Source organism: Acanthamoeba castellanii (genome assembly GCF_000313135.1).
Source record: "Acanthamoeba castellanii str. Neff unplaced genomic scaffold scf7180000084763, whole genome shotgun sequence".
Taxonomy (NCBI): Eukaryota; Discosea; order Longamoebia; family Acanthamoebidae; genus Acanthamoeba; species Acanthamoeba castellanii.
In genome coordinates, this window is record NW_004457323.1 from 366764 (window position 1) to 377974 (window position 11211).

At 55.7% G+C, this 11211-nt stretch overlaps 5 protein-coding genes across 5 annotated transcripts; 3 read left to right on the top strand and 2 right to left on the bottom strand.

Moving 5' to 3' along the window:
• Nucleotides 1–120: 120 nt before the first annotated feature.
• Nucleotides 121–433, top strand: ACA1_244060 (uncharacterized protein; the record flags this gene model as incomplete). Its single annotated transcript, XM_004335371.1, has 2 exons — nucleotides 121–334; nucleotides 402–433. 2 exons carry the CDS (start codon nucleotides 121–123, stop codon nucleotides 431–433), a joined length of 246 nt encoding a protein of 81 aa, XP_004335419.1.
• Nucleotides 434–1646: 1213 nt separating this feature from the next.
• ACA1_244070 (Ser/Thr phosphatase family superfamily protein) lies at nucleotides 1647–3816 on the bottom strand (the record flags this gene model as incomplete). Its single annotated transcript, XM_004335372.1, has 9 exons — nucleotides 1647–2022; nucleotides 2122–2253; nucleotides 2345–2443; nucleotides 2553–2746; nucleotides 2837–2928; nucleotides 3002–3104; nucleotides 3209–3282; nucleotides 3363–3454; nucleotides 3566–3816. 9 exons carry the CDS (start codon nucleotides 3814–3816, stop codon nucleotides 1647–1649), a joined length of 1413 nt encoding a protein of 470 aa, XP_004335420.1.
• Nucleotides 3817–4169: 353 nt separating this feature from the next.
• ACA1_244080 (PCI domain containing protein) lies at nucleotides 4170–5691 on the top strand (the record flags this gene model as incomplete). Its single annotated transcript, XM_004335373.1, is given in 6 exon segments — nucleotides 4170–4238; nucleotides 4250–4275; nucleotides 4407–4576; nucleotides 4640–5037; nucleotides 5134–5415; nucleotides 5479–5691. 6 exon segments carry the CDS (start codon nucleotides 4170–4172, stop codon nucleotides 5689–5691), a joined length of 1158 nt encoding a protein of 385 aa, XP_004335421.1.
• A 177-nt stretch (nucleotides 5692–5868) lies between these two features.
• Nucleotides 5869–7043, bottom strand: ACA1_244090 (uncharacterized protein; the record flags this gene model as incomplete). The annotated part of the gene is made up of 5 exons (XM_004335374.1): nucleotides 5869–5957; nucleotides 6072–6247; nucleotides 6400–6720; nucleotides 6820–6904; nucleotides 7001–7043. 5 exons carry the CDS (start codon nucleotides 7041–7043, stop codon nucleotides 5869–5871), a joined length of 714 nt encoding a protein of 237 aa, XP_004335422.1.
• Nucleotides 7044–7928: 885 nt separating this feature from the next.
• Nucleotides 7929–11192, top strand: ACA1_244100 (papain family cysteine protease subfamily protein; the record flags this gene model as incomplete). Its single annotated transcript, XM_004335375.1, has 10 exons — nucleotides 7929–7976; nucleotides 8014–9112; nucleotides 9328–9416; nucleotides 9634–9778; nucleotides 9847–9887; nucleotides 9985–10134; nucleotides 10326–10448; nucleotides 10531–10624; nucleotides 10705–10821; nucleotides 11008–11192. The coding sequence occupies 10 exons, from the start codon at nucleotides 7929–7931 to the stop codon at nucleotides 11190–11192; spliced, it is 2091 nt and encodes a 696-aa protein (XP_004335423.1).
• Nucleotides 11193–11211: the final 19 nt, after the last annotated feature.

Below are 11211 nucleotides of genomic sequence, written 5' to 3' on the forward strand. Positions count from 1 at the left end.
ACGACACGCTGCCAGGCGCCAAAGAGGTAATGCCGTCACATGACTGTGTTTTGACATACAAGTATATAGAATAGGTATGAAAGACCATATCTAATCTACTCTTAATGTCGTCAGGCCTACATGGAGCAGCTCAACTCGTTCATCATCACCAACAAGGCCGGTCTGGAGCAGTTCTACCAGAAGCTGGTGTCGGGCGCCCAGCGAGGTAAGGCGGCCATGACCCAGGTGCCGGTCAAGGCCAAGCAGCGATCGCTGGCCGTCGTCCACCAGTGGCTCGAGGCCAACCTGGCGGCACTAGAGCAGACTCTGCTCAATGATGAGAAGAACGGCGACAGTCACCAGGACCAGGAGCTGGTCGAGCAGCTCAAGGAAGTGCTCGCCTCGCTGGGGGATGACACCAGTGTGTAAGTACCACTACATCACGGCCATGTAAGTAAGAAGAAGAGGCAGGCTTCTGTAACGACCAATACAACAAATTTTGACAGCATACATTGTTTTTTCGGTCGATCAACACGAATATCCCGCCCTATGTTACACACATTTATAAAGTGCTTTGTTGTTCAGTTGTTTGGGAACCGGTGTGGTGAACAGGTTGGCATGTTGTTTTTAGATTGGTTGGGAACCGCTCAGCCCCTCGGAATAGAGGGACGAGCAGGCCACCACTTTAAGTGATGTATACTATGAACCGGAGATACAATTCTGCGGTTGGTAATGCCTTTCCCCAATCCCCCACCTGGCTACTTCAACACTGGGCCTTCATCAACCATTGTGGGAAGCTATCTGCCTTTTGGCCTAAACGCCCACAGCACCAAGGAAAAAGAAAGAACGAAAAGTTAAAAAAATAGAATCAAGAACGAAAGCAAAGTGCTCACACTGTGATGGTCCCACAATTGCTGAGGAGGCTGGGTATCATCCCCACACCAAGGCAAGCCTCCAGAATTGAGGTGTGAGCTGGTGCATTAGTTGATGGGCCACTTCGATACAACCAACAAGATGTTAATGATCACCCGTGACGTGGGGCGCAGTGTGGTGGCCTCTCACAAGAAGGGGCTCAGGCCAAAGAGGGTTATGCGCCCCTGTGGCGAGGCCGCCCACATCACCCTGTGCCATTCTAACCCGTGACCCAACCACCGGCTTTTTGGTTTCTTTTTGGTTGATGTGGTGTGCAGTGATCGCACCAGTTTGTGGTGCTCCAAACACAACACAAAGAGGGGGCCAACCATCAGTGTTGTTGATGTTGGCATTGAGCTGGTACAGTGAAGTGACGCTGGCCACAGATATTATTTATCATAGCTGATGAGGTGCTGATGTTGCATATAGGTGTACAAGGATTGTCATTGGGTTGGTTGGGAACCGCTCAGCTCCTAGGAATAGAGGAACGAGCAGGCCACCTCTTTCAGAGGTGTAAACTGTGAACCTGTTCGCTCTTGCTACTAAGGGTTGATTCTTGTACTGAACCAGGTACTCCACCTGACTACTTCAACTCTGGGCCTTCTTCACTCATTGTGGGACGCCTTGGCGTTTTGCTGAACCCACACAGATAAGAGAAAAGAAGAACGAAATGTTTGGAAAACGAACAAAAGAACGAAAGCAAAAATTCCTGCCCTGTGCACGTTCGGTGTGCGCGATCAAAAGTTAAAACGGTATCAGACGCCAGAGGCTTGTGTGGGTTGCTCGGCGGCGGCCTCCTTCTCCTTCTCGGTGCCGTCGGCCTTCTTATTGTCTTCTTCTTCTTCTTCACCGTCGTCGTGATCATAGTCACCGTTGGTCGAGGCCTCTTCTTCGATTCCGATCCGGTGCGCCTCGGGGTCGTCCCCATCGTCGCCGATCTCGTAGTGGGCGCCGCCCAGCGGCTGCATGGGGATCATCTGGATTCGGCGCCGCTGGCGCCTGCGGAGGTAGATCACCAGCAACACGCCCAGCGCGATCACGTTGACCATGGCCAGCACGAAGAGCAGCAGCAGCAGACTGCCATTCCACTGCATCAGCAGATGGAAGTCGAGCACGGGCAGCGCACGCTCCCTGGAATCAGTCCGAATCAAAGAGAAGAAAGAGGTGAGTTAGATTGATGATTCTTTGATGGTAAGTGGAGTTGTGAAGTTGGTGTGGGGTTGTACGTACTTTCGCTTGCTGTGGGAAGAGTAGAGCTGGGCGCCGGTTTCGTCGTAGAAGGTGGCGGTCATGTTGTCCTTGCCAAGGAAGAGCGACATGAAGCCGGCGCCGTCGTGATGGAAGTACGACTCCAGCAGGGCACTGGACGACACGACCCACGACCAGACGTCGAGTTAGTCGCACACGAGAGAGCGCCAACAGCACAGCAGGGCGCGATATGTGCTTGGTGTACCTTTCCTGGGAGCGCGTCAAGAGCTTGACTCGAGAGCCAGCGCCGGACACGAAGTACTGTACATTGTTGAACATGACGTGCTCAAGGTCGTGTACGTGACTGATGTGCGAACGTCATCATCAAAGAGTCATCGTGAGTCGGTCGTCACGTGGTTGAGGAGACACGCACATGAGAGTGAAGTGAGGCTCTCTCAGAGTAGTCGACGTACCCTGAAATATAGGCCGAAGCTTCGTGCTGCTCCAGAAGCGGTTGGATGGTGGCCTGCAGCTCTCTGTGCCCACCAAGGAATTCGTTTTGGCCATCGACCTTGTGGCCGGAGAAGACTGGATGGTGCCCAAAGACGATCAGCCAGTCCTTCTTGGGCACCTTCTTGAACTCGGCCTTGGCCCACTCCAATTGCCCCTGCATTTCACCGAGCCACACGTGCACTCGTGTCAGCAAGGCAAGAACAGGTAGTTGCACGCAGAGCTGGGAATAGCACAGTCGCCGCACCTCCCAGTGCTGGTCTCGGAGTTGGTTGCGCATTTCTTCGTTTTGCGGGTAGTTGTAGTACTCGTTCACGAAGGGAGTCGTGTCGATCACGACTGTGAGAGGAAGAAGGAGTGAGCAACGCATGCGATGCGAATTCGCGGCGCGGGCAAGGATGTGGACACGCACTGAAGGTGGCTCGAATGTCGCCGGTCACGGGCAGGGAGAAAGTGTAGTTTCTCCCGGGCATGTGCCATCGTGGATCGGCCTTGTACTTCAGCTGTGCGTCCACCTGTATTGTACGACACGCACACAAGAAGATAGAGGCGCCACCGTCAGCGTTAACATTCGGCATTGGCATTCAAAAAGGACGAAGACGAAGACGAAGAAGCTTACGTTGCCCTGGTAGTCGTGGTTGCCGAGCATCTGGTACCATCGCTTCTGCAGCGCCTCTCCGGTGTACATATTTACTGTGACAATAGTTGGTCAAGAGGGAGGAGGCTTAGCGCTGCCTATCCGGTGGATGAAGTGGTAGGTGGGGGAGTCATACCAAAGGAAGTGGCCCACTTGGGGTCGGTCGTGGACTGCACTCCGTCTTCGTAGAAGTTGTCGCCCACCGACACCACGAACTGGATCTTCTCCCTGTTGGCAAGTCATGAGAGAATGAGTTAGTTGCAGTCTTTTTGTTCTCGAAATCGGAAAATAGAAATAACAAATAAGAGAATGCCCAGTTGGTGAGGATGGCAAGCGTACTGCAGGCCAACTTGGGCCATGGCCTGGGCTACAGCAGCTTGGGTGGGAGCATACGTGGGATTGTCCCCGCTGCCCCAGTCGCCAATAACAAGGAACGAGATACCCTGCTCGCTTCGTTCTATTGTCGTCGATGCGGGCGTGGATGTGGCGAGTAGAGGCGAGAAAGACAGAATGTGAAAGAGGAGAAAGAGTAGAAGGAAGTGAAGAGCCAAGGAAGGAGATGGAGAGTTGCTGCTAAAGATGTTTCTCATCTTGCAGATGTGCGATCGCGTTGTGGAGATGCTTGAAGATTTTTACAGTAGGATGAAAATCGGTGATGTTTGGAAGAATCGCAAGGGTTCAGCTGTCCATCCAGTCTTTTGATTGATAGATCGCTCGGCGTCTCTGACTGCTGAGCCACCAGCGTTCCACTTTTCTCGCCTCGCTTGTCAAAGCAGCTTTGGGCCGCAAGACCATTCTTGTCGACCTCTACCAGGCCAGACTGCCAAAACCAAGCAGGACGCCAGCGAGACCTTCGCTGTGGGTGAAAAGATCGAGCCGCAGAAGGAAACGAACACTGATCTTGTCATCAGAAGAAGATAAGAAGATAGACAAACACAAAGAGATGGAAGCTGCCAGGAAGTATTTGGAGGATTCTGTGGCCGCGCTGACGGGCCAGAGCCCTGAATTGGCTGTAAGTATCAGGAGCTGCTCGATCTCTTTGAGAGGAGGTACGCAACCGCAAGATCCCACACTTTGATCACTGTGATCGCCTGTGCAGTGTTTGCCGCATTGCTGTGCATTGCAATTGGAATGCGTTGATTGACTGCTGATCCAATAAATTATGCTCGATATTGTTTAGGCTCTGGCACAACCTCACCACCCAGTTGCTGGAGCTGGTGAACCACCCTCACCTCAAGGAATCGCCACAGCTGATCCCCCTCTACACCGATTTCATCAAGCACTTTGAATCCAAGATCAATCAGCTCAGCTTCGTTCACATCATTCTCGCCATCTCCAAGGCCTACCGCGGTACTGCTATGCTCAGCTCAGCAGTGATCTTCAAGACCACTCTAACCGATTGCTGCAACGCAGACCCGGTGGAGACTATCAAGTTCTTGGAGGGCGTGGCGACGAAGGTGTCGGGAGCCGAGGGCAGCCCTGATGCCTACCTGCTGGTGCGTTCGGTGATCGCCCAGCTCAAGCTGCAGGACCCCAAGAACCGAGAGGAGACCAAGGAGCTGCTCGAGTCCATCCAGACTGGCCTCGACGGCGTGGCCGGCATCGACACCTCGGTCTATGCCAACTACTACAAGGCTCAGGCCATCTATCACAAGGCTGCCGGTCTCTCTGCCGAGTTCTACCGAAACGCTCTCCTCTACCTCTCTTACACCGCGATCGAGTCCCTCTCGGAGCAGGAAAGGCTCCAGATGGCCTTCGATCTCGGCATCTCTGCCCTGGTTGGCGAGGACATCTACAGCTTTGGCGACCTTGTACGACACGCTTCCTTTCCTGCCACCTGCTGTCATGACGCGTTCACGTCCGTATGAGTGCTCACCCGACTCTTCTTCTTCTTCTTCTTCGCGTAGTTGGCGCACCCTATCGTGGATTCGCTTCTGGGCACGCAAGGCGAGTGGCTGCACCACCTGCTTCACGCCTTTAACAAGGGTGATATCCACACGTACGAGCAGCTCGTGGCGAAGTACGAGCAGCAGCTGGCCAGCCAACCCATCCTCGTCCAGCACGTCGACCGAATGAAGGAGAAGATCTCCATTCTCTGCCTCATCGAGCTCATCTTCGCGCGCCAGGCCATCGACAGGAGTGTCCCTCTCTCTGCCATCGCTGAGACCACCAAGGTCGGCCTTGACATGGTACGCCACGACCACACACTCCCACGACACACGATCAGCGCGACTGACGTTGATTGATTGCAGGTCGAGCTGCTGGTGATGAAGGCGCTCTCGCTCAAGCTGTTGAAGGGCAAGATCGACCAGCTCAACCAGACCTTCAACGTGACGTGGGTGCAGTCGCGCGTGCTCAGCCTGGACCACATCAAGAAGATGAGGGACAACCTCCAGGACTGGACGAAGAAGGTCAACCAGACCTCCCTCTACATCGAACAGGGCACCCCCGAGCCTGTCATCTAATGATACCTCACCATCATCCACTGTCTTCTCTTGTTCGTCAATTCCATGAACATATCGTTTTCCACTCCATCATGGTGCAGTGATGACTTGTTGTCATCTTCTTCTTCGTGTTCGAAAGATTTTCTGCCCGAAGCAACACCTGCATCAGCGATAGATGAGGAAGAAGAAGGTCATCATCTATCTCTTTCCTGTGCCGCCAGGCTTCCTGTTCATGTACTGTCTGTATTCTCGCTTCTGTTTCACCTTGACGGCACCCTGTGCGTTGCCTGCAGTGTGAGAGAAGAAGAAGAGGGCGAGCTTTAGTACGTCGTGCATTGCGGAGGGCAAGTGCGGTGTGGTGGCGCGCGCGCACACACACACAAACACACACCACACAATACCTTCGACCTGCTTGCCCTTGGTTGTTTCGAAGCCCACGGGCAGGCCCATCGCGGCCATCATGGCTTCCATGGAGCCCTCCTCGTACTTGCTCTGCGGCATCTTTGCCTCCTCCTTCTCCTGTTCCTCGGCGTCGGCCTTGTCCCTCGACTTGGAGCGCGAATTGCGTCTCCTCTCACTGCACGCGCCAAAGAGGAGCCCAAGCGCGTTAGCACATTGTGCCGCATTACACCACCCACGCACGCACGCACGAACACGACACACGACACGCGACACGCGACACACACGACACACATGACACACACGACACACACGAGAAAGAAGAGTTACCTGGAGAGACTCCGCCTTCTCTCGCGCTCCCGCTCTCGCTCCCGGTGCTCGTCCATGTCCCGATCCCTTTCTCGGTCTCTGTCTCGCCTGTCGCGCTGTTCGCGCTCCCGCTCCCGCTCCCTCTCGCGGTCCCTCCCGGATCCTCTGTCTCTGTCCCTGTCTCGCTCTCGCTCCCGCTCGCGATCCCTGTCCACGTCGCCTCGATCACGCTCGCGGTCGCGGTCGCGGTCGCGGTAGCCACCGTCGCGATCGCGCTCGCGGCCTCTGTCTCGCTCCCTCTCCCTGTCTCTGTCCCTGCCGTCGCGACGGGAGTCCTCGCCTCTGCACATACGCACGCAATGGTGTGAGTGTCCGCCTTGGCTGGTTCGCTTTTAGCGCCATGGCCGGCTCAACAAAGCGATGGCGGTGGGTGGTTGTTACCTTGAGTGCTCGCTAAAGCGTCGAGATTCGTCCTCCCTGCGCGACCTCTTGTCCCTCGCTACGTCGCGATCGTCGCTACGCCCATCTGCTCAGTGATAAAAATCAACAAATATTCCACCGCCACAACGACCGGAATAAAACGGCTGCATTAACTTGGGGGGGCGAAAGAAGGCTTGGTTACCTCGTTCTTTAGATCGAGACCTCGAACGCTTCCTTGAACTCATCTGGGTCGGCTGGGCGGTACACAGAAAACGATTTTGATTCTGTTGATTTGCGCCAGGCAAGAAAAAGCAGAGAAATGGAATTGGGATTTTTCTTTTCTCATTTTATTATTTTGGCGGGAAACGCAAACTCGTCCATTTCCTGCAACGCTTTTCTTCTCTTCCTTTGAACACGACGGCCAAGTAGCGGTCGTGTAGCGCGTCGTCATGGACGGCCCTTTGCTTCGCGCTCGCTCTCGTTCTGCTCTTTCCTTCAAACCTGCCGGCCGCGAAGACCTCTCCACCGCCAAGCACCTACTCCACATCACAACCTGCGTGCGTTCTGCACTCACATTCTAATCACAAGAAGATTGCCTGTTTCGCGCTACACAAATCTCATCTCATGCTCAATTGGTTTGTGTAGGACTAGCAACGGCGATGAACACCACTGCTGAAGACCAGCAGGCGCTGGCCGACGTGGTACGGCTGGCTCTACCGCGTAGCACTGGCCTTGCTTGTACTCACCCACGCTGCTGCACCCTTAAGCCCACCCGCAAGATCGACGAAGACCTTCTGGAGCTCGAGGCCTTTCTCTCGTACGTCCACGCCTTCGCACAGTTCTTTCAACGCGAGCTGCTACAAATGTAGTAGCCGCTCGTCTGGTCGCGGGTATTTGCGATTGACGCTGTCTCTTCGGCATGCTGTGTAGAAACATAAGCGACGACCTCGAGGCTATCGGCGTTGTTAGCCCGCTCCTGTTGCCCTTGAACTTGATGTACCTCTTTCCACTTCTCTTTGAGCTTTATGCGTCTGCCAGTAACACTTCCGGACTTTCTACCAGGGCTGGCCAGCAGACGGCGGTAGACGCACCCCCCAGAGCGCAACTCGGCGCAGGAACCTCACAGCCAGATGATGATCAACACCAGGCGCCGCCGCTCGCTGAACCAGCCGACTCTGGTACGACGTCCATTACCTCGTATATGTGCGCAGTCAGACGCCACCTGCGTCGCCTCACACTCGAATCTCCGCCGAAGTAGAGGGTAAGCCAATTGACGCGGTACGCTCGGAGGGCGACGACGATGAAGAAGCGGTGTCGCCAACGCTCGGCTCGACTCCGTCGCAGAGCACCAGGCGTAGGCAGGATAGGCGTAACAGAGCGAAGGCCGCCGTCAAGAAGGCGATCGACAAGAGCTCGAGAACGAAGAAGGCCAAGCAGACGAAAACCTCGCCGCGATCCAAGCGGGTTCTCACCCGCGGCAGCAGCGGCTTAAAGACGACAAGCGAGGCCGACAAGGAGAACGTGGACGTCAACGTCAACGTCGACGTCAACACCGACAGTCTTACCAAGCCGAAGTCGAGTAGCGCCAAGCGTTCGACCAGCAAGAGCAAGGGCACCCACAAGAGCGAGGCGTCGAGTAGGAGCTCAAAGACTGCCCTTACCGTGCGCCGCCGATCTCGAGAAGCTGCCGCTCTCGCCGCATCTCCTTCGAGGCACACAGATGACGACGAGGACGACGATCGCAAGTTGGACAGCAAGGACGAGGAAGAAGAGGAAGACGAAGAGTGGAAAGAAGAGAAGCGGCCCGCGAAGCGCACGAAAAGGCTGCCGGTCTCCGTCATGCCCTCGCCGCCGCTCAAGGGATTCCGCGTCGGGACGAAGCAGAGGAAGCGGATCACGTCGGCGTCTGGCTCGTTCGACGATCTTGCCGCCATGGATTCGGACGACCACCCGGCACAGGAGAGCGAGCAGACAACAACGCGCTCAGCGATAATGAGGAAGCCGATGCTGCCGGTCAGGATTGCGGAGGTGACGAAGAGAAGTAAGACGTCTGATGCTGCGACAACGTCAACCTCCTCTGCAACGATATCATCGCCCGTCACGGGCAATTCAAACGCGTGGGAACTCTCGCCCACATCTCATCCATCTTCGTCTCGGGCCTTGTCGACCTCGCGCTACACTCTTGCCTGCACGTCGCCGTCGCCTTCGACCTCGCCTTCGCTGCCCGCATCACCGTCGCACCCGCACACGGCATCAGATTCCTTGTCCGCTTCGAACGATCGCTCGTGGGACTGTCTTCGCTGTGGATGCAAAGGTGCGCTCGACAGCTAATTCTCTCCACTTTTCGCTCACTCACGTCAGTGTATCATGTGCGTGTGTTCGGTTCTTCTTGTGTGTTGTACAGGAAACTTTTGTACCCGGATCGTGTGTCGCTTCTGCCACGCAGCCAACCCATCGCGTTCGTCAGGTACGCTTCCATCATGTTTGCAGCGTGAGGTATTTTGTCTGAGTGACATTGCATTATCGCAGGCAAAACGACCGGCCTACCGGCGGTAGGCGAGCTCGTAGCGGGCGTGGTGGCAAACGTCAACAAGTGCGGCGTGTTTGTTGATATTGGGGTAGCCGCCTATGGTATGTGACTGCCTTGAATGTTGGACCTTGGGTTTACCGTGATCTTCTCACACCTATGCGGGACGGCGAAAAGCGAGAATCCCGGCACAGGAAGCAGTGAATGCGGGGCTCCAGCCTGGAGCTAGGGTGTATGGCAAGATCGTTAGAATAAGGGTACGTTCTTACGCTTTTGCGTGGGTAAGCTTGCTGATGATGAACAATCAGGAAGAGCCAAAGCTTCAAATCACAATGTCGCTGACGAGCCCATCGACCGTGATTGCCCCCGACGAAGGCTCCATCCACACGGGGACCGTGTCGTCCGTCCACGGCTATGGAATTTTTATCACGATTCCCGGCTACGCCAAGCAAGGTACGCGCCTATTCATTCGTGCGTCACGCCTGTGGACTTCTTACTTTTCACATTAAAAATGCCTACAGGCATGCTGCGCCGTTGCAAGGACCTGACGTGCGGGCAGACAGTGCGCGTGCGCGTAGAAAGGGTCGTGGTACGCAATACTGCGATAGGCCACTCCTCGCTATGAGTCTGAACCTGGAGTTGCGTTGAATGTGGTGTAGGACACGGGAAACGGGCGCCTCCAATACGATCTGGAGTTGGTCAGCGATGCCGTGGGGTACCCGAGCGGTAGCGCGCAAGGCGTGGCCTACGGCACCGAACAAACGCAACCGGCTTCACACAACTTAGCTTGTCTCAGCTGCGGCTCGAGCGTGCACAGTCAATACCGCTTTTGTCCCTACTGTGGAGGAGGTACACCTACCCGGCAGCCCTTCTCCGGTTGGCCCTTCTACTCACGCCCTGCTCGTGGATGTTAGGGACGGCGTCACACTCCGTGCCAGCAAGCTCCATCTCTGCCTCGCCCTACTCGCATGCACCGGCAACGCCGTACTCGTACCCACAGTCGCCCTATGTCCATTACTCGGCCGGCACTGGGTATGGCGAGCATCTCCAGCAACAGCAACATCCACAACAACAACACGCGACAGCGGACGTGCTGGATGTCACCCTCGAGAGCCTTCAACATGTACGCCCCAATCCTCACGCTGCCTTGGCTGATTTGTAATACCTCATGGTTCTTGTCTCACCAAACGCTCTTGTTCACACAGATGCGGCTGGATCGCGACACCCTCTTGCAGTGGTACACAACGAGCGCCGATCAATTCGAGACTATCGTGAACGGTTTCCTCGTTCGCGTCAAGGGTACCCCTGTTCGCCTCTGGTGCCACGCCAAACTTGATTTTGACGTTTGACATCTCGCATCGCGATTGTGTACTGCCCAGACATGAGCAATCAATACGCGATTGGCCGCGTGGTGGGCTGCGAGAGGATCGCACCCTATCGCCACGACCTCCTGGGATCCCTGGTGTGCAACCTGAACCTCCTCGTCAGAGTCTCCGGTACCCTCAACCAGGCTGTGTCCGTGCACATATATTGTCGTGCTCCGCGTGTCGTGTGCCGCGCGTGTCGTGTCGTGTCGTGTCGTTGGTCGTGTCGTGTGTCGTACCTGGAGGTGAGCCGCACGGAGAAAGTGAAGCCCGAACTCGTAGTTCGTTCGCGCGTTCTCACTCGCCCCCCCCCCACAGGCGACGCCTCAGAACCCAAACCGTACGCGCTGTATATGACATCGTCGCAGCCCTTCTTGCGGGACGAGTTCGAAGCGTATCAGCTGCGCGTGGCGATGAACCCCGAGGAGGCCCTCACAGCACCCAGCGAACTTCAGCAGAAGCTGCGCGTCAAGCGGATCATGCACGAACGCCTCCTCAAGTAACACACCCAGCTCACGCTCC